Below are 23,474 nucleotides of genomic sequence, written 5' to 3'. Positions count from 1 at the left end.
TAAGTCAGACAAGCTGCCCCACAGTTGCTCAGCTACAGTAGCAGCATGCAGGAAGGCAGGCTCTTGGAAAGCTTCTCACTTAGATCCAAAATGTCAGTCGCAGGGAGCCAGTCTCAGGCAGATGTTTTGTACACACGGTAGGCAGGCTACAGTAAATGTACGTGCTGGATAGGGAACCTAAGGGGGCTAGCGTTAGCCTAGCGTTAGCAGCATCCTGCTCTGCTCTCTGCCATGGCTCCGGAGACTTCTCTCGCTGATAACATTGTGATGTCATCAGTATGCTCGACCGTCTCGATGAGGAATGAGGGACAGCATAATGTGTTTCTGTGTGAGTACCAGGAACCTGTTTGTCACGGTGTGTGTGTGTACATTTTCTAGGGGACTGTGTCTGAGAGAATGTGTGTGTAAAGAAGGCTTGTTGCTGTTTTTATTAGGTTCTGGTTTGACCTCTAGCTTGCACACAACTGTTGTTATTCCAGAGTGTGTATATGTTGTTATTCCAGTATGTGTATATGTTGTTATTCCAGAGTGTGTATATGTTGTTATTCCAGTATGTCTATATGTTGTTATGCCAGTATGTGTATCTGTTGTTATCCCAGTATGTGTATATGTTGTTATTCCAGTATGTCTATATGTTGTTATTCCAGTATGTCTATATGTTGTTATGCCAGTATGTGTATATGTTGTTATCCCAGTATGTGTATATGTTGTTATTCCAGTATGTCTATATGTTGTTATTCCAGTATGTCTATATGTTGTTATCCCAGTATGTCTATATGTTGTTATTCCAGTATGTGTATATGTTGTTATTCCAGAGTGTGTATATGTTGTTATTCCAGTATGTCTATATGTTGTTATTCCAGAGTGTGTATATGTTGTTATTCCAGTATGTCTATATGTTGTTATTCCAGTATGTGTATATGTTGTTATTCCAGAGTGTGTATATGTTGTTATTCCAGTATGTGTATATGTTGTTATCCCAGTATGTGTATATGTTGTTATTCCAGAGTGTGTATATGTTGTTATTCCAGTATGTGTATATGTTGTTATTCCAGTATGTCTATATGTTGTTATTCCAGTATGTCTATATGTTGTTATTCCAGTATGTCTATATGTTGTTATTCCAGTATGTGTATATGTTGTTATTCCAGTATGTCTATATGTTGTTATTCCAGTATGTGTATATGTTGTTATTCCAGTATGTGTATATGTTGTTATTCCAGAGTGTGTATATGTTGTTATCCCAGTATGTGTATATGTTGTTATTCCAGTATGTCTATATGTTGTTATCCCAGTATGTGTATATGTTGTTATCCCAGTATGTGTATATGTTGTTATTCCAGTATGTCTATATGTTGTTATTCCAGTATGTGTATATGTTGTTATTCCAGTATGTGTATCTGTTGTTATTCCAGCAAGGGATGCCGTCTGTTGTGTGTGTGTGTGTGTGTGTGTGTGTTTGGATGTCATTGCTGTGGGAAATCCAGATGCTGAAAGTAGCAGCCATGTGTATGGTGAGATGTGTTTCCATGTTTTAAATACAGAAACACACACACACATATATATATATATATATATATATATACCTATCAATGCAACACCTTGTATTAGTCAGATTGGAAGATACATACAGACCAATGTTTTTATAGCTGTGTGTGTGTGTGTTGTGTGTGTGTGTGTGCTGCTAGACTAAAGGTCATTGGACCGATGTGTAGACACAACTGGAGATGCCCGTCATGCCACTTAGAAGACACTTTAATGCAAAGCAACTTACATTACAGAGAGTTCAGACATTTTGTTGTACGTGTATGTGTATGTGATCTCTGCGAGCATTGAACCCATGACCTTGTTAGCACCATGCTCTTATCAAATGTCCACACGTGGACCAGATAGTCCCATGACCCTACTTATTAAATATACAATTCTGTCATTAACAGTCAGTGGTAGAGTTTATTGTTAACCTTTAATTTCTGTATAATACTTCCTGTTTCTCTGTCTGTGTAGGCTCTTTGTGCACCATAAGTGTAGCAGGTAGCCTAGCGGTTAGAGCTCTGGGGCAGCAACCCAAAAGGTTGCTTGTTTGAATCCCCAAGCCGGCAAGGTGGAAAAATCTGCCGTTTTGCCTTCGAGCAAGGTAGTTCACCCCTAGAACACCTGCTCCCTGGGCGCTGATGATGTGGATTAAGGCAGCACCCCGAACCTGATTCATAGGGCATGCATTCAGTTGTGCAACTGACTAAGTATCTCCTTTCCTCATCTAGTGTTTGGACATTATTGTCATTTCTTAAAGCACTTGCACAGTCTGTCATCAACAATTACATGTTCCCTCTTTTTTTCATGCCCTCATGCTTACAGAACTGTGGTGTGTGTGTGTGTGTGTGTGTGTGTGTGTGTGTGTGTGTGTGTGTGTGTGTGTGTGTGTGTGTGTGTGTGTGTGTGTGTGTGTGTGTGTGTGTGTGTGTGTGTGTGTGTGTGTGTGTGTGTGTGTGTGTGTGTGTGTGTGTGTGTGTGTGTGTGTACTGACTGTGTTAATGTACAGTATGTGCCCCTGTCCTCTCTCTCTCTGTGTGTGTTATCTAATCCTCTTTGACCACAATCAGCCACCTTGTTGTTCAGATGGGGACGGATGGATTTTCTAGGTACAGATAGAGAGACCAGCCTAAACACTGGTCTCTTTATACAGAAACACCAGGGATATCAGCCTAAACACTGGTCTCTTTATACAGAAACACCAGGGATATCAGCCTAAACACTGGTCTCTTTATACAGAAACACCAGGCCTTAACACTGGTCTCTTTATACAGAAACACCAGGCCTTAACACTGGTCTCTTTATACAGAAACACCAGGGATATCAGCCTAAACACTGGTCTCTTTATACAGAAACACCAGGCCTTAACACTGGTCTCTTTATACATAAACACCAGGCCTTAACACTGGTCTCTTTATGCAGAAACACCAGGGATATCAGCCTTAACACGGGTCTCTTTATACAGAAACACCAGGCCTTAACACTGGTCTCTTTATACAGAAACACCAGGCCTTAACACTGGTCTCTTTATGCAGAAACACCAGGCCTTAACACTGGTCTCTTTCTACAGAAACACCAGGCCTTAACACTGGTCTCTTTATACAGAAACACCAGGCCTTAACACTGGTCTCTTTATGCAGAAACACCAGGGATATCAGCCTAAACACTGGTCTCTTTATACAGAAACACCAGGCCTTAACACTGGTCTCTTTATACAGAAACGCCAGGGATATCAGCCTAAACACTGGTCTCTTTATACAGAAACACCAGGCCTTAACACTGGTCTCTTTATACAGAAACACCAGGCCTTAACACTGGTCTCTTTATACAGAAACACCAGGCCTTAACACTGGTCTCTTTATACAGAAACACCAGGCCTTAACACTGGTCTCTTTACACAGAAACACCAGGCCTTAACACTGGTCTATTTATACAGAAACACCAGGCCTTAACACTGGTCTCTTTATGCAGAAACACCAGGCCTTAACACTGGTCTCTTTATACAGAAACACCAGGCCTTAACACTGGTCTCTTTATACAGAAACACCAGGCCTTAACACTGGTCTCTTTATACATAAACACCAGGCCTTAACACTGGTCTCTTTATACAGAAACACCAGGCCTTAACACTGGTCTCTTTATACAGAAACACCAGGCCTTAACACTGGTCTCTTTATACAGAAACACCAGGCCTTAACACTGGTCTCTTTATACAGAAACACCAGGCCTTAACACTGGTCTCTTTATACAGAAACACCAGGCCTTAACACTGGTCTATTTATACAGAAACACCAGGCCTTAACACTGGTCTCTTTATACAGAAACACCAGGCCTTAACACTGGTCTCTTTATACAGAAACACCAGGCCTTAACACTGGTCTCTTTATACAGAAACACCAGGCCTTAACACTGGTCTCTTTACACAGAAACACCACCTAATTCTGAAAGCACCATTGTTTTGTTGGTTACCCTTGTTCCTGCATGTCATGGTAACTCTATTGACTCCCATTCAAGTCCAGGTCTCTAACCCACCAATGACTAGTCTCCTTGACTGTTACATCACATTCTCCATCATGACACACTATGTCTGAGGAATTGAGATGTTCAGCTTTGTGTAGTTGATGCCAGTTATTTTGTTTTTGTGGCCATGAGATGGACTTGACACTATTGGAATTGTAGGTCATAAGCATTCTTCTATCTTTCTTGAAGTTTGACTTCTAAGTCATGCTGTTGTTGGTGACATTTATTTTGTGTTCTTGGACATGTAGCTAGCTACGTTCGTATTGAAGCCAGAGATGGGAGAGCTGTGCTCAACTTAATTGTAATTAATAATACAGTTGCTTATTTTGGTCTAAATGGTTGAAATTACCTTTAGAATAGAAATCATTAGATGAACGTAGTAGGCACGTTATATGTTTGTGTGAAATGTGACTGTGTGGGTGTGAGATGCAGTCCTCTCTCTCTTTCACCCTTCAGTCCTCTCTCTCTTTCACCCTTCAGTTCTCTCTCTCTTTTCATCCTTCAGTTCTCTCTCTCTTTCACCCTTCAGTCCTCTCTCTCTTTCACCCTTCAATCCTCTCTCTTTTCACCCTTCAGTTCTCTCTCTCTTTTCATCCTTCAGTTCTCTCTCTCTTTCACCCTTCAATCCTCTCTCTATTTCACCCTTCAGTTCTCTCTCTCTTTCACCCTTCAGTTCTCTCTCTTTCATCCTTCAGTTCTCTCTCTCTTTCATCCTTCAGTTCTCTCTCTCTTTCACCTTTCAGTCATCTCTCTCTTTCACCCTTCAGTCATCTCTCTCTTTCACCCTTCAGTCATCTCTCTCTTTCACCCTTCAGTCCTCTCTCTATTTCACCCTTCAGTCCTCTATCTCTCTATTTCACCCTTCAGTCCTCTATCTCTCTATTTCACCCTTCAGTCCTCTATCTCTCTATTTCACCCTTCAGTCCTCTATCTCTCTATTTCACCCTTCAGTCCTCTATCTCTCTATTTCACCCTTCAGTCCTTCAGTCCTCTATCTCTCTATTTCACCCTTCAGTCCTCTATCTCTCTATTTCACCCTTCAGTCCTCTATCTCTCTATTTCACCCTTCAGTCCTCTATCTCTCTCCCCCTTCCTTTCCCCCTTTTTCCCTTCCCTTCCCTTCGTTTTCTTGTTTATATTTTTCCCGCTGCACTGAGAATGCGCCTGACGTACCGGCATCACTCTGCCCAGCTGCATACTGATGAAGGCACACACACATACACACAGTCACACACGTATACACACAGTCACACACATACACACAGTCACACACATACACACACACTCTCTCTCGCTCTCTCACTCTCTCCCGCAGACACACACACCGTGCTCAGACACACACACACACTGTGTGCAGACAGACAGGCTGAGGCATGTGCCACACACCCCACCTCGGCTGCAGACCCGCATGCTCACCCGTTACCATGGAAACCATGTCGTCAATTCAATACCGGCTCTGTGTTAAAAATGAGAGAGAGAGATAGCTGTGTGTTTATTTGTGTGTGTGTGTGTATGTCTGTCTCTCCTAGCAGGCATTTTAAATATTTCACATAAGGTCACAGGTTGATTATACTATCTTACTGAAAACTGTAACATAATGTACCCACTTCATCTCAACTGGATTCCAAGATGCATCACCTGCCATAACAGAGATGGCTCAACTCCTTCAGGGGCTTAAGGCCAGGGGCTTCCTGGTGCCAATGAGGAGAGGAGAGGAGAGGAGAGGAGAGGAGAGGAGATGAGAGGAGAGGAGAGGAGAGGAGAGGAGAGGAGAGGAGATGAGAGGAGAGGAGATGAGATGAGATGAGATGAGAGGAGAGGAAAGGAGAGGAGATGAGATGAGATGAGAGGAGAGGAGAGGAGAGGAGAGGAGAGGAGAGGAGAGGAGAGGAGAGGAAAAGACAGGAGAGGTGAAGAGAGGAGAGGAGAGGAGAAGAGAGGAGAGGACAATAGAGGTGAAGAAAAGACAGGAGAGGTGAGGTGAGGAGATGAGAGGAGAGGTAAAGAGAGCAGATGAGAGGTAAAGAGAGCAGAGGAGAGGTAAAGAGAGGAGAGGAGAGGAGAGGAGAGGAGAGGAGAGGAGAGGAGAGGAGAGGAGAGGAGAGGAGAGGAGAGGAGAGGTAAAGAGAGCAGAGGAGAGTTAAAGAGAGCAGAGGAGAGGTAAAGAGAAGACAGGAGAGGAGAGGAGAGGAGAGGAGAGGAGAGGAGAGGAGAGGAGAAGAAAAGACAGGAGAGGTGAAGAGAGGAGAGGTGAAGACAGGAGAGGTGAGGAGCAGTAAAGAGAGGAGAAGGAGGGAAGGAGGAAAATGTGGAAAAAAATTGCCAGTGGAAAGGAAGAGGGATCGTCTGGGAGATCTTATGTCAGTGTGAGGAGAAGAGATGGAGAGCAAGAAGGATATACCAGTCCAACCAGTATGAATAAGAGAGACAGGGAGAGAGGAGACTTGTCTCATACTGTATGGACTGGAGCCATCTATTCTGTTGTTGTCATGTCATACTGTATGGACTGGAGCCATCTATTCTGTTGTTGTCATGTCATACTGTATGGACTGTAGCCATCTATTCTGTTGTTGTCATGTCATACTGTATGGACTGTAGCCATCTATTCTGTTGTTGTCATGTCATACTGTATGGACTGTAGCCATCTATCTTGGTGCTGTCATGTCATACTGTATGTACTGTAGCCATCTATTCTGTTGTTGTCATGACACTGAAGAGAGCAGTTTCTAGAGCACTAACACACTGGACCACCAGGCTAGTGGAGAGAGAGCACTAACACACTGGACCACCAGGCTAGTAGAGAGAGAGAACACAAACACACTGGACCACCAGGCTAGTAGAGAGAGAGAACACTAACACACTGGACCACCAGGCTAGTAGAGAGAGAGAACACTAACACACTGGACCACCAGGCTAGTAGAGAGAGGGAGAGCCCTAACACACTGGACCACCAGGCTAGTAGAGAGAGAGAGAGCCCTAACACACTGGACCACCAGGCTAGTAGAGAGAGAGAACACTAACACACTGGACCACCAGGCTAGTAGAGAGAGAACACTAACACACTGGACCACCAGGCTAGTAAAGAGAGGGAGCCCTAACACACTGGACCACCAGGCTAGTAGAGAGAGAGAGCCCTAACACACTGGACCACCAGGCTAGTAGAGAGAGAGAACACTAACACACTGGACCACCAGGCTAGTAGAGAGAGAACACTAACACACTGGACCACCAGGCTAGTAGAGAGAGGGAGCCCTAACACACTGGACCACCAGGCTAGTAGAGAGAGAGAGCCCTAACACACTGGACCACCAGGCTAGTAGAGAGAGAGAACACTAACACACTGGACCACCAGGCTAGTAGAGAGAGAGAACACTAACACACTGGACCACCAGGCTAGTAGAGAGAGAGAGCCCTAACACACTGGACCACCAGGCTAGTAGAGAGAGAGAACACTAACACACTGGACCACCAGGCTAGTAGAGAGAGGGAGCCCTAACACACTGGACCACCAGGCTAGTAGAGAGAGAGAGCCCTAACACACTGGACCACCAGGCTAGTAGAGAGAGAACAGAAACACACTGGACCACCAGGCTAGTAGAGAGAGAACAGAAACACACTGGACCACCAGGCTAGTAGAGAGAGAGAGCCCTAACACACTGGACCACCAGGCTAGTAGAGAGAGAACAGTAACACACTGGACCACCAGGCTAGTAGAGAGAGATAGAGCCCTAACACACTGGACCACCAGGCTAGTAGAGAGAGAGAGCCCTGACACACTGGATGGACCACCAGGCTAGTAGAGAGAGAGAACACTAACACACTGGACCATCAGGCTAGTAGAGAGAGAACACTAACACATTGGACCACCAGGCTAGTAGAGAGAGAACACTAACACACTGGACCACCAGGCTAGTAGAGAGAGAGAACACTAACACACTGGACCACCAGGCTAGTAGAGAGAGAGAACACTAACACACTGGACCACCAGGCTAGTAGAGAGAGAGAGCCCTAACACACTGGACCACCAGGCTAGTAGAGAGAGAGAACACTAACACATTGGACCACCAGGCTAGTAGAGAGAGAACACTAACACAAGCTCACCACATACCCCCTTCCCAGTCCCTGTGTGTGTGTTGGTGTGTGTGTGTGTGTGTGTGTGTGTGTGTGTGTGTGTGTGTGTGTGTGTGTGTGTGTGTGTGTGTGTGTGTGTGTGTGTGTGTGTGTGTGTGTGTCTGTGTGTCTGTGTGTCTGTGTGTCTGTGTGTGTGTTGTGGCGTCAGAGTGGAAAAATGCTAAACTGACCGTAGAGCAGTTTCTAGCTCCAACTTCTTAGTCTTTGATCTCAGCTGGCTCCACACGCGCTTCAACCAACCCAACAAACACAGGGGGTTATGCCGAATGTGTCTTTGCTGGCAACCCATTGGCTAGTCAGCAACAAGCAAACATATGTGAAGCCAGAGTGGTTGTTCTACTGCTCCAAAAGGAAACCACAGAGAAGTGGGAAGCACGACGATGTGGTACCCTGCTCCTTCTGGTGGCTTTAATCACACACACAGGCCAGTGCCAGCCCAAAGAAGCTTCAAACCCAGTGACACAGGCTTGGCTCCATTCTAGCGAACCACAAAGCCCTGGGGCCTCTGGTTTCGGTTCGACAGGCTACACACTAGTATCAGCTGAGGCCTTATGTTAGACAAGCAACCAAACAGCACTACTGTCTAACGTTGTTCCGCTTTCCTGCTAAAAATGGCTTAAGTCCCCGGGGTCGATGTCCTCGCCTCACCACGATATCACCTGTATGATCACAGTGTATAACAATACACCACAGTTCTATAAGATATGCACATAAATCCTTTTGATCAAGTGTTAATGAATGGGGATTGTTAATAAGAGTAGCTTCTGTAGCTATACAGTAAATTACTGTAATTCTACACTATTCCTTACCATATTCTCTAGAGATTACTAGTTATTGTATTTAAACTCATTATTTCACTGAAGAGGCAGAGGCCGACTGAGTGTGGTGCTGGTTGTGGTGGTCGGGTGTTATATGAAAACTATTACTCCCAGCGTTCACGTATTATAGGTTAAGAGCAAGCTATAAACAAACTTCTTAATGGATGATTAGAACTAATCCAGCGTACATTAGCCCCACACTGTGAAATCATGCTCGCAGCGGACATCATTCCAATCAATGCTCTCAATCAATAACCCCATCATCATAATGAAAGGACCAATCCTAATCCACATCTAATAAATAAGAAACTTGTTTATTTAACAGCTTTTTGAGGATAAAAAGGGCTTCCGCTTGATTTCTTTCTGTCTGTGACGACTCAAGGGTGAAGTTTACCTGGGATGTTAGCCTGGCATTATTTTAGCATTAGCCTAGCTTTAGCCTAGCGTTAGCATTTTTACCTTATGATTATTTGGTTGTTGTTTCCTTTCTGGGGAATGACAATGGTTCCTAGCTAGCATTTGAAGCTAATTGTAAACAGCTTAGTGTAGTTGTAACATTTCATCAAAATCAGAAGAGATAGTTTGCCTACTTTGATGCTTGGTTCAACTTCTTGTTTTCTCTCGAAGCTAACTCCGGTGGTTGTATTGGTGTTGTAGCATAGCGTATTTACAGCATTGACCAACTGTGTTGCACTCCAGCCCACAGTCCCTCCCTTATGCTTTACTTTTACACCGTTGTCTTATTTGAGAGCTGTATACAGTATATGGTAATATTCCAAGAGTGTTTGCATGGGGTGTGTACACATAATCCACTACACACACAAGTAGACTAACACAGAATACACTAGTTGTGTCACGATATCAGACCTATCCAGATCATTCATCCCAGACCAAACTGCCACTTTTCTACAGCCATTCCCATTAAAACGACAATCGTTGTGCAGACACATAATATCTACCAGCATCCCCTTTAAGAAGACACCCAACTACAGTATCATTGTGCTTCGGTCCTAGATAGGCCCTCCCCTTTAAGTACAGTAGAGAGCCACTACAGATCCCCATGGATTTGTTTGACAAATTAGCTCCTCCATGACCCGTCTGTCCCTGTGTGAAAGGCTGGCTGAGGACCAGAGCACGGGACTAGTGGGTGTTATATGAATAGTGCTGCACTGTTTCCCACCAGTGGAGGCTGCTGAGGGGAGGATGTGTGGAATGTTTGTAGTGTCTGGAATGGAGTGAATGGAATGGTATCAAACACAAGTGTTCCATTCACTCCATTCCAGCCATTATTATGAGCTGTCCTCCCCTCAGTAGCCTCCACTGTTTTCGACCATCCACAACCCTTCATTAGCTGTTCATCACAACCAGGAAGTGTTCATCAAAGACATACACTATATATACAAAAGCATGTGGACACCCCTTCAAATTAGTTGCTGACAGGTGTACAAAATCAAACACACAGCCATGCAATCTCCATAGACAAACATTGGCAGTAGAATAGCCTTACTGAAGAGCTCAGTGACTTTAAACGTGGAAAGATAAGATGCCACCTTTTCAATAAGTCAGTTCTTCACATTTCTGCCCTGCTAGAGCTGCCTCGGTCTTTCTGTAAGTGCTGTTATTGGGAAGTGGAAACATCTAGGAGCAACAACGGCTCAGCCGCGAAGTGGTAGGCCACACAAGCTCACAGAACGGGACCGACGAGTGTCTGAAGCACATAGTGAGTAAAAATCTTCTGTCCTCGGTTGCAACACTAACTACTGAGTTCCAAACTGCTCCTGGAAGTAACGTCATCACAATAACTGTTCATCATGAGCTTCATGTAATGGGTTTCCATAGCCGAGCAGCCGCACACAAGCCTAAGATCACTATGTGCAATGTCAAGCGTTGGCTGGAGTGGTGTAAAGCTCATCACCATTGGACTCTGGAGCAGTGGAAATGCATTCTCTGGAGTGATGAATCGCGCTGGTAGTCTGACGGACAAATCTGGGTTTAACATAACATAACCATTCTAGACAATTCTGAGCTTCCAGCTTTGTGGCATCAGTTTGGGGAAGGCCCTTTCCTGTTTCAGAATGGCAATGCCCGTGTGCACAAAGCGATATCCATAGAGAAATAGTTTGTTGAGATCGGTGTGGAAGAACTTGATTGGCCTGCACAGAGCCCTGACCTCAACCCCATCAAAAACCTTTGGGATGAATTGGAACGCTGACTGTGAACCAGGCCTAATTGCCCAACATACGTGCCCGACCTCACTAACGCTCTTGTGGCTGAATGGAAGCAAGTCCCCGCAGCAATGTTCCAACATCTAGTGGAAAGCCTTCCCAGAAGAGTGGAGGCTGTTATAGCATCAAAGGGGGGACCAACTCCATATTAATGTCCCTGATTTTGGAATTAGATGTTTGACGAGCAGGTGTCCACATACTTTTGGTCATATAGTGTATCTGCTTCTGATTGATTCTGCTTCGAATTGCAAAGAGATCTATGTTCATGTTCACTGAATTTTGATGGATTAAATAAATAAAATAATAGTTTATACTTTGCGTACACAGATTTGTAGTTGTTATCACAGGTGCAGCAAATGCTTGTGTTTCTAGCTCCAACAGTGCAGTAATAATACCTAGCAATACAAAACAATACGCACATAATCCAAAAAGAAAGATTTCAAGAAATATCAGAACGAGCAATGTTAGAGTCCGGAATATAAATATACTGTATGTATGTATGTGTGTGTGTGTGTGTGTGTGTGTGTGTGTGTGTGTGTGTGTGTGTGTGTGTGTGTGTGTGTGTGTGTGTGTGTGTGTGTGTGTGTGTGTGTGTGTGTGTATGCATGCACATATATATATACACACATACACACACACAAGAATGGTCCATCTCCCAAAGGACATCCAGCCAACTTGACACAACTGTGGGAAGCATTAGAGTCAACATGGGCCAGCATCCCTGTGGAACACTTTCGACTCCTTGTAGAGTCCACACCCCGACGAATTGAGGCTGTTCTGAGGGCAAAAGGGGGTGCAACGCAATATTAGGAAGATATTCCTAATGTTTTGTACACTCAGTGTATATAATAGTGTGTATAGACAGTATGGACACTATATGAATAGAAATGATGTGAACAGCAGTAGTTCTATAGGATGAACAATGACTGGAATACAATATATACAATATATAATAATACAATATATACCTATAAAGTGGGTAAAACAGTAGGTAGACATTATTTACTGTGGTTTCTGAGAATATACTGTACATTTTAATTACTGTATATTTTAAGACTACATATAATGCTTTATGTGGAATATATTTCACACAATGCATTGTACATTAGTGTAAAAGTTGTTCCACTTCTCAGCAACAACCACTGTGGTTGATTCTTATAGTTTCAGAGGATGTGCGTCACTGATCTTCAACAGCTGGCTTTTTTTCAGTGAGCTGTGGATTTTTTAAGCTCGTCCCCTTCTTGTAAGGAGCTAGATAGTAGTAGTAAATCAAATCAAATGTTATTTGTCACATGTGCCAAATACAACTGGTATAGACTTCACAGTGAAATGCTTACTTATGAGCCCTTAACCAACAATGTAGTTTATAAAATAGTAACAAGAGGAATAAAATAAAATACACAAGAATGGAGCTATATACAGGAGTACCAATACAGGAGTACCAGCACCAGATCAATGTGGAGCTATATACAGGGAGTACCAGCACCAGATCAATGTGGAGCTATATACAGGGAGTACCAGTACCAGATCAATGTGGAGCTACATACAGTGAGTACCAGTACCAGATCAATGTGGAGCTATATACAGGGAGTACCAGTACCAGATCAATGTGCAGCTATATACAGGGAGTACCTGTACCAGATCAATGTGGACCTACATACAGGGAGTACCAGTACCAGATCAATGTGCAGAGGTATGAAGTATTTTAGATAGATATGAGCATGAAGGCAGGGTAAAGTGACTTGTCATCAGGATAGATAATAATAAGAGTTAAATAAAGAACAGAGGAGAAGCAGCAAATGATAAGTGTAAAAGTGTGTGTATGTATGTGTGTTTGTGTGGTGTCGGTCTGTGTGTGTGTGTAGTGTATGTGTTTTGTGTGGGAGTGTCAATGTGTGTGAGTAAGTGTGTATATGGTGTGCGTATATAGTTTAGTAACAGTGCATAGGGTCAGTGCAGATAGTTCAGGTACCATTCATTGACTTCAGCAGTCTGGCTATTTAGCAGTCTTATAGCTTGGGGGTAGAAGCTGTCTTGGAGCCTGTTGGTCCGAGAACCGATGCTCTGGTACCATTTGCCGGATGGTATAGTAGCAGAGTGAACAGTTTATGGCTTGGGTGGCTGGAGTTTTTGGTCATTTTTTGGGCCTTCCTCTGACGCCTGATATAGAGGTCCTGGATAGCATGGAGTTCGACCCCAGTGATGTACTGGGCTGTCCGCACCACACTCTCTTCCTCTGGCGCCTGATATAGAGGTCCTGGATAGGATGGAGTTCGACCCCAGTGATGTACTGGGCTGTCCGCACCACACTCTCTTCCTCTGGCGCCTGATATAGAGGTCCTGGATAGCATGGAGTTCGACCCCAGTGATGTACTGGGCTGTCCGCACCACACTCTCTTCCTCTGGCGCCTGATATAGAGGTCCTGGATAGCATGGAGTTCGACCCCAGTGATGTACTGGGCTGTCCGCTGGGCTGTCCACACTCTCTTCCTCTGGCGCCTGATATAGAGGTCCTGGATAGCATGGAGTTCGACCCCAGTGATGTACTGGGCTGTCCGCACCACACTCTCTTCCTCTGGCGCCTGATATAGAGGTCCTGGATAGCATGGAGTTCGACCCCAGTGATGTACTGGGCTGTCCGCACCACACTCTCTTCCTCTGGCGCCTGATATAGAGATCCTGGATAGCATGGAGTTCGACCCCAGTGATGTACTGGGCTGTCCGCACCACTGTGACACTCTCTTCCTCTGGCGCCTGATATAGAGGTCCTGGATAGCATGGAGTTCGACCCCAGTGATGTACTGGGCTGTCCGCACCACACTCTCTTCCTCTGGCACGTGATATAGAGGTCCTGGACAGCATGGAGTTCGACCCCAGTGATGTACTGGGCTGTCCGTACCACACTCTCTTGTGCCCCGTTGATGTGGATGGTTGCGTGCTCTCCCCTCTTTCTCCTATAGTCCATGTTCAAATCTTTGGTATTAAAGATGTTGAGGGAGAGGTTGTTGTCCTGGCACCACACTATTAAGTCTCTGACCTCCTCCCTGTAGGCTGACTCACCGCCATCGGTGAGTACACAGAGAGCGAGATCACACAGTCAGGAAAAACAGGGGCTTTCACCGCAAGGCACAGTGTTATACTCCTTACAGGCATTCAGTTCATTTAGCTCTGCTTCGCTGGGTAACTCATGGATGGTAGTTGTAGTAGTCTACATTAAGTTTACTCTGTCTTGTAAGTGTTCACCAAGACTATTGCCATATATACACACTGCTGATATCTCATCTGAGTAAATACACATCCATTTGGACACCAAGATGAGTCCTATAATTAGACAGATGCACTGTGAGGACACCAAGATGAGTCCTATAATTAGACAGATGCACTGTGAGGACACCAAGATGAGTCCTATAATTAGACAGAAGCACTGTGAGGACACCAAGATGAGTCCTATAATTAGACAGATGCACTGTGAGGACACCAAGATGAGTCCTATAATTCGAGTGATGCACTGTGAGAACACCAAGATGAGTCCTATAATTCGAGTGATGCACTGTGAGGACACCAAGATGAGTCCTATAATTAGACAGATGCACTGTGAGGACACCAAGATGAGTCCTATAATTAGACAGATGCACTGTGAGGACACCAAGATGAGTCCTATAATTCGAGTGATGCACTGTGAGAACACCAAGATGAGTCCTATAATTAGACAGATCTAGGGTCTTCATTTTGACTTCATTATGTATTCATGTATTCAAACAGAGAAAATGGAATGCCAGATGAAGAGCGAGTGCTCTCGCTTCCATTTGGTCTCAATGGCCGCTGATTGGTTAGCTCTCAGCGGCGGGCTGATGCGATTGGGTGAGAACCCAGGCAGTTGTTGACAGGAGTGCAGTCTTCCTCAGACGTGGCTAGCGTCATCTCCACAGCTACGTTAGGTCATCGCTGAAGAGCTAGTGGGAGATGCAGCCGACTAGTGTCCTTCTAATGTAGCTTCTTGTCTAATGGCACTGTCGGACCCTTTCTATCCTGTTATTGCTCATTGGATACTGTTATTGATAATACTTTACAATATTTTTTATAGCCATGCCTAGATTTCTTATAGTGATATAGTGATTTCTTTGTCTTTTTTGGACACTCCTGTTCTTGCTCCTTCTTTATCCAATCTTGTTACTAACCCCTGGGATTATTTGCCTTTATTTGCCTGGGAAGAATTAATTGATTATTTCATCAAGGCCCTGGGGACACTACTATATGGATGATGCCATGATTGATTGTATAACGAGGATTTGAGGGAAGCCTTTTGCATACTTGTTTTGGATCTATCCATCTTTAGGACTCTTTACATTTGATTGACTGCGTTGAAAATGCCGGAGGCAAACTACTTACATTCTGTGTCATGGGGATACATAAAAGTAGGTTGTCCATGATGCGAATTTTGAATTCAATAAAATTTAGTGCTGAGTTCATTAGGCACCAAATTGAAGAATATAGAATACAGACTAAACAGGTAGAGACAACCTGAGCTACCTGGTCCAATAAGAAACTCTCGTGTTTTGTAATGAACATGACACAAATGGCCACGCGTATGTTAAAGCTTGTAGGCTCTCCTGGCCACCTTTGGATTTAAAAAAAAAAAAATTTAACCTTTATTTAACTAGGCAAGTCAGTTAAGAACAAATTCTTATTTTCAATGACGGCCTAGGAACAGTGGGTTAACTGCCTGTTCAGGGGCAGAACGACAGATTTGTACCTTGTCAGCTTGGGGATTCGAACTTGCAACCTTTTGTTTACTAGTCCAACACTCTAACCACTAGGCTACCCTGCCGCCCCTCTATTCATTTAGTGTTATTCCAATCCCGTGAGAGAAGGGTTTACTTTACTCATTTGTTAAAGTGTTCCCATCAATGCAGACATTTTCATTTAGATCAAAAGGGTAAATAATGTGACATCGTTGTGATGATCTGTGATGTATGTACAGTGGGAGAGATTGGAGATAGCAGTAACTAGTGCAGGAACTAGTCGTATTTCCACCTCAGCATTGTGTCAGAATTTGTTAGCCATATTGTATAGATTTGTTTATGCAAATGTGCTGTGGGTAGACTTATGTATTTAGCTGTTTTGTTGTTGAGGACGAGCTGCCTACTTGTCTCTTTCAAAGTCATATGGAAATTGCTGTGCTCAAACATGAAAGAAGTATCACACTCCAGTCATTGGTGAATAGTATGTGAAATAAGGCAAAAATAATAGTTCCGCAAAACCTCATCCTTAAATCAAACCAGACATACTATCTGAACTATGTTTGCAGTTGCTACTCACAGTATCTGTGAGAGTCTGCTGAAAGAGCCTGAACTTCATAATGCAGTAAAAACATCCGATGATGACAGAAAGAGAATGTCATTATATTCCATCTAAGCAAGTCTCATTGAGATCAAAAGTCTGTTACTGCTTCCCATTTATATACAATGTCATGTATGTGTAAGAGTAACGCTTTCTTTCTTTCACCCTCTCTCTCTCTCTGTCTCTCTCTCCCACTCCATCTCTCTCTCTCTCTCTGTCTCTCTCTCCCACTCCATCTCTCTCTCTGTCTCTCTCTCTGTCTCTCTCTCCCACTCCATCTCTCTCTCTCTCTGTCTCTCTCTCCCACTCCATCTCTCTCTCTGTCTCTCTCTCCCACTCCATCTCTCTCTCTCTCTCTCTGTCTCTCTCTCCCACTCCATCTCTCTCTTTCTCTGTCTCTCTCTCCCACTCCATCTCTCTCTCTCTCTCTGTCTCTCTCTCCCACTCCATCTCTCTCTCTCTCTGTCTCTCTCTCCCACTCCATCTCTCTCTCCCACTCCATCTCTCTCTTTCTCTGTCTCTCTCTCCCACTCCATCTCTCTCTCTGTCTCTCTCTCCCACTCCATCTCTCTCTTTCTCTGTCTCTCTCCCACTCCATCTCTCTCTCTCTGTCTCTCTCTCTCCCACTCCATCTCTCTCTTTCTCTCTCTCACTCACTGTCTGTGTCCAGTTCAAGAGGATGTTGAACAGGGAGCTGTCTCACCTGTCTGAGATGAGTCGCTCAGGGAACCAGGTCTCTGAGTTCATCTCCAGCACCTTCTTAGGTAAGACTGGCTGACCTTGCTGTGTGATTTTCAGTATTTATAACAACAAGTTCAAGTCGAATCAAAGTTTATTGGTCGGGTACACAGTTTAGCAGATGTTATAGCGGGTACGGCTAAATGCTTATGTTACAATCTCCTGACAATGCAGTAAAATGGCAAACAGGTACACAAACAATAAATTTACAAAACAAATAAACTGAAAGAACAACAAGTACCAATCCTCCATGGTCCCCAAGCAATCCCTGAGGTCCCCAAACAGTCCCCATTCCCCAAACAGTCCTGGTCTCCGAGGTCCCCAAGCAGTCCCCAGTCTCCAAGGTCCCCAAACAATCCCCAGTCTCCAAGGTCCCCAAACAGTCCACAGTCTCCAATGTCCCTAAGCAGTACCCAAGGTCTCCAAACAGTGTCCAGTCTCCAAGGTCCCCAAATAGTCTCAAAGAGACAAGTAAAGAGTCTCAATCACTCAGTCCAGAAATTTCCCCTGAAACTGAAACTCCCAATCCCCAAAAAGCCTCAAAATCATATGGGTACAACAATCCATTCTGTTTTATTAAAAGCTACCATGGGCGATGTGCATCTGTGTGTTAGATAGTTAATAAGGGCCAATCCTAACTTGAGATCAGTGTGTGTTACTCAAGTCCCCAATTGACTTCAATAGAGGTCTGTGCATAAGAAAGCGCTGCTCTGCCCTGTTTACAACACGATCAACAAGGCAGGTCCTACAGGCCCTAGTTTTGTCGCACCTGGACTACTGGTTCATCACTACTTGTATTTGTAAGAAATATTGACTTGTTGAATGCACTGAGCTGTCTGTTTAAACTACTAGCACACAGCTCAGACACCCATACATACCGCACAAGACATGCCACCAGTGGTCTCTTCGTAATCCCCAAGTCCAGGACAGACTATGGGAGGTGCACAGTACTCTATTCCACATCAAGTAACTGATGCAAGCAGTAAAATCTGGTTAGAAAAACAGAGATAAAAATACACCTTTGAAGACACACACACACACACACACACACACACACACACACACACACACACACACACACACACACACACACACACGCATACACACATGATAACATACGCACTATATACACACGTACACATGTATTTTGTATTGTAGATATGTAGTAGTAGAGTAGCGGCCTGAGGGAACACAATGTGTTGTAAATTCTGTTTTGTAATGTAATGCTTTTTTGTTGTTGTATTGTATATAACTGCCTTAAATTGGCTGGTGATCCATAATGATTAGGGGACAATGTGATCTTAAGTTAGGATTTGGCCCTAAAAGCACAAAATAGGCCCCAAAAAAATCCCTTTGCGTATTGTCTATTGGTCCTCTAACTATTTGCTACTTCTCTCCCCCTAGACAAGCAGCATGACGTGGAGATGCCATGTCCACAGACGCAGAAAGAGAGGACGGACAAGAAGAACGCCAAGCCCATGTGTCAGATCAGTGGCGTGAAGAAGCTGCAGCACAGCACTAGCCTCTCCAACTCTAATATACCTCGCTTCGGGGTCAAGACCGACACAGAGGACCAACTGGCTACGGTGAAGGAGCTTTTTGACTTTATATTGGCATTTTAGTCATTTAACAGTTGCTCTTAGCTTCTCTTAGCTAGAGTGTATTCCAAGAAGGTTAAACAAATGCGTACGAGAGCAGTCTGATCATCATGGCACGCTTTTGTTGAATAGAGTAAATACTAGAGTAAATGATTTATCTGATATTAACTAAGCAATTACTGCTGTTGTGCCCTTTAAGGCAAGGGACTTAACCTCAACATAGCTACATAATCCCTGGCTGGACTTTTATCTGGACTTTTCCCAAGGTGAAGAGAAGCCTGACACCGGGCCTCTTCATTGTATGCCGTTTTTATTCTTATTCTAGTCGTTATCCCTCTGATCCTTGTTGATAGTACTGTCCCGCACCGTCGTAGCTAGCTAGAGGTTGGCGCCAGAGCTAGAGCATGTTCTAGTGCTTATTAACCTTCTAGCACTCATCACCAATCAGATTTAGGCTGAAACTGATTTGATCAAGTTTGACGTAGTAGATGTCCCACACAGTGATGAGGACTACATTGATTCTATTGAGATCCAGGAAATAGGATGCCTTAAAGGGTCACCTCTGTAATGTTACACCAATAGGATGCCTTAAAGGGTCACCTCTGTAATGTTACACCAATAGGATGCCTTAAAGGGTCACCTCTGTAATGTTACACCAATAGGATGCCTTAAAGTGTCACCTCTGTAATGTTACACCAATAGGATGCCTTAAAGGGTCACCTCTGTAATGTTACACCAATAGGATGCCTTAAAGGGTCACCTCTGTAATGTTACACCAATAGGATGCCTTAAAGGGTCACCTCTGTAATGTTACACCAATAGGATGCCTTAAAGGGTCACCTCTGTAATGTTACACCAATAGGATGCCTTAAAGGGTCACCTCTGTAATGTTACACCAATAGGATGCCTTAAAGGGTCACCTCTGTAATGTTACACCAATAGGATGCCTTAAAGTGTCACCTCTGTAATGTTACACCAATAGGATGCCTTAAAGTGTCACCTCTGTAATGTTACACCAATAGGATGCCTTAAAGTGTCACCTCTGTAATGTTACACCAATAGGATGCCTTAAAGTGTCACCTCTGTAATGTTACACCAATAGGATGCCTTAAAGGGTCACCTCTGTAATGTTACACCAATAGGATGCCTTAAAGTGTCACCTCTGTAATGTTACACCAATAGGATGCCTTAAAGTGTCACCTCTGTAATGTTACACCAATAGGATGCCTTAAAGTGTCACCTCTGTAATGTTACACCAATAGGATGCCTTAAAGTGTCACCTCTGTAATGTTACACCAATAGGATGCCTTAAAGGGTCACCTCTGTAATGTTACACCAATAGGATGCCTTAAAGGGTCACCTCTGTAATGTTACACCAATAGGATGCCTTAAAGGGTCACCTCTGTAATGTTACACCAATAGGATGCCTTAAAGGGTCACCTCTGTAATGTTACACCAATAGGATGCCTTAAAGGGTCACCTCTGTAATGTTACACCAATAGGATGCCTTAAAGGGTCACCTCTGTAATGTTACACCAATAGGATGCCTTAAAGTGTCACCTCTGTAATGTTACACCAATAGGATGCCTTAAAGTCACCTCTGTAATGTTACACCAATAGGATGCCTTAAAGGGTCACCTCTGTAATGTTACACCTCTGTAATGTTACACCAATAGGATGCCTTAAAGGGTCACCTCTGTAATGTTACACCAATAGGATGCCTTAAAGGGTCACCTCTGTAATGTTACACCAATAGGATGCCTTAAAGGGTCACCTCTGTAATGTTACACCAATAGGATGCCTTAAAGGGTCACCTCTGTAATGTTACACCAATAGGATGCCTTAAAGTGTCACCTCTGTAATGTTACACCAATAGGATGCCTTAAAGGTCACCTCTGTAATGTTACACCAATAGGATGCCTTAAAGGGTCACCTCTGTAATGTTACACCAATAGGATGCCTTAAAGTGTCACCTCTGTAATGTTACACCAATAGGATGCCTTAAAGGGTCACCTCTGTAATGTTACACCAATAGGATGCCTTAAAGTGTCACCTCTGTAATGTTACACCAATAGGATGCCTTAAAGGGTCACCTCTGTAATGTTACACCAATAGGATGCCTTAAAGTGTCACCTCTGTAATGTTACACCAATAGGATGCCTTAAAGTGTCACCTCTGTAATGTTACACCAATAGGATGCCTTAAAGGGTCACCTCTGTAATGTTACACCTCTTAAAGGGTCACCTCTGTAATGTTACACCAATAGGATGCCTTAAAGTGTCACCTCTGTAATGTTACACCAATAGGATGCCTTAAAGTGTCACCTCTGTAATGTTACACCAATAGGATGCCTTAAAGGGTCACCTCTGTAATGTTACACCAATAGGATGCCTTAAAGTGTCACCTCTGTAATGTTACACCAATAGGATGCCTTAAAGTGTCACCTCTGTAATGTTACACCAATAGGATGCCTTAAAGGGTCACCTCTGTAATGTTACACCAATAGATGCCTTAAAGTGTCACCTCTGTAATGTTACACCAATAGGATAGGATGCCTTAAAGTGTCACCTCTGTAATGTTACTTAAAGGGTCACCTCTGTAATGTTACACCAATAGGATGCCTTAAAGGGTCACCTCTGTAATGTTACACCAATAGGATGCCTTAAAGTGTCACCTCTGTAATGTTACACCAATAGGATGCCTTAAAGGGTCACCTCTGTAATGTTACACCAATAGGATGCCTTAAAGTGTCACCTCTGTAATGTTACACCAATAGGATGCCTTAAAGGGTCACCTCTGTAATGTTACACCAATAGGATGCCTTAAAGGGTCACCTGTTACTGTAATGTTACACCAATAGGATGCCTTAAAGTGTCACCTCTGTAATGTTACACCAATAGGATGCCTTAAAGTGTCACCTCTGTAATGTTACACCAATAGGATGCCTTAAAGTGTCACCTCTGTAATGTTACACCAATAGGATGCCTTAAAGTGTCACCTCTGTAATGTTACACCAATAGGATGCCTTAAAGTGTCACCTCTGTAATGTTACACCAATAGGATGCCTTAAAGTGTCACCTCTGTAATGTTACACCAATAGGATGCCTTAAAGTGTCACCTCTGTAATGTTACACCAATAGGATGCCTTAAAGTGTCACCTCTGTAATGTTACACCAATAGGATGCCTTAAATGTTACACCAATAGGATGTCACCTCTGTAATGTTACACCAATAGGATGCCTTATGCCTTAAATGTGTCACCTCTGTAATGTTACACCAATAGGATGCCTTAAAGTGTCACCTCTGTAATGTTACACCAATAGGATGCCTTAAAGTGTCACCTCTGTAATGTTACACCAATAGGATGCCTTAAAGTGTCACCTCTGTAATGTTACACCAATAGGATGCCTTAAAGTGTCACCTCTGTAATGTTACACCAATAGGATGCCTTAAAGTACCTCTGTATGTTACACCAATAGGATGCCTTAAAGTGTCACCTCTGTAATGTTACACCAATAGGATGCCTTAAAGGGTCACCTCTGTAATGTTACACCAATAGGATGCCTTAAAGTGTCACCTCTGTAATGTTACACCAATAGGATGCCTTAAAGGGTCACCTCTGTAATGTTACACCAATAGGATGCCTTAAAGTTCACCTCTGTAATGTTACACCAATAGGATGCCTTAAAGTGTCACCTCTGTAATGTTACACCAATAGGATGCCTTAAAGTGTCACCTCTGTAATGTTACACCAATAGGATGCCTTAAAGTGTCACCTCTGTAATGTTACACCAATAGGATGCCTTAAAGGGTCACCTCTGTAATGTTACACCAATAGGATGCCTTAAAGTACCTCTGTAATGTTACACCAATAGGATGCCTTAAAGTGTCACCTCTGTAATGTTACACCAATAGGATGCCTTAAAGTGTCACCTCTGTAATGTTACACCAATAGGATGCCTTAAAGTGTCACCTCTGTAATGTTACACCAATAGGATGCCTTAAAGGGTCACCTCTGTAATGTTACACCAATAGGATGCCTTAAAGTGTCACCTCTGTAATGTTACACCAATAGGATGCCTTAAAGTGTCACCTCTGTAATGTTACACCAATAGGATGCCTTAAAGGGTCACCTCTGTAATGTTACACCAATAGGATGCCTTAAAGGGTCACCTCTGTAATGTTACACCAATAGGATGCCTTAAAGGTCACCTCTGTAATGTTACACCAATAGGATGCCTTAAAGTGTCACCTCTGTAATGTTACACCAATAGGATGCCTTAAAGTGTCACCTCTGTAATGTTACACCAATAGGATGCCTTAAAGTGTCACCTCTGTAATGTTACACCAATAGGATGCCTTAAAGTGTCACCTCTGTAATGTTACACCAATAGGATGCCTTAAAGTGTCACCTCTGTAATGTTACACCAATAGGATGCCTTAAAGTGTCACCTCTGTAATGTTACACCAATAGGATGCCTTAAAGTGTCACCTCTGTAATGTTACACCAATAGGATGCCTTAAAGGGTCACCTCTGTAATGTTACACCAATAGGATGCCTTAAAGTGTCACCT

At 43.6% G+C, this 23,474-nt stretch overlaps 1 protein-coding gene across 6 annotated transcripts in view; it reads left to right on the top strand.

The window, feature by feature from the left end:
• Positions 1-23,474, top strand: part of LOC135518341 (3',5'-cyclic-AMP phosphodiesterase 4D-like) — a 386,883-nt gene that overhangs the window by 348,460 nt on the left and 14,949 nt on the right. For all 6 annotated transcript variants that reach the window (XM_064943444.1, XM_064943443.1, XM_064943447.1 and 3 more), the window contains 2 exons: positions 17,235-17,328; positions 18,707-18,888. In XM_064943444.1, the coding sequence (XP_064799516.1) occupies positions 17,235-17,328; positions 18,707-18,888 (276 nt within the window). The remainder of the gene's footprint in view (positions 1-17,234; positions 17,329-18,706; positions 18,889-23,474) is intronic.

Source organism: Oncorhynchus masou, chromosome 28, assembly GCF_036934945.1.
Source record: "Oncorhynchus masou masou isolate Uvic2021 chromosome 28, UVic_Omas_1.1, whole genome shotgun sequence".
Classification (NCBI taxonomy): Eukaryota; Metazoa; Chordata; class Actinopteri; order Salmoniformes; family Salmonidae; genus Oncorhynchus; species Oncorhynchus masou.
This window is presented reverse-complemented; position numbering and strand designations above follow the sequence as displayed.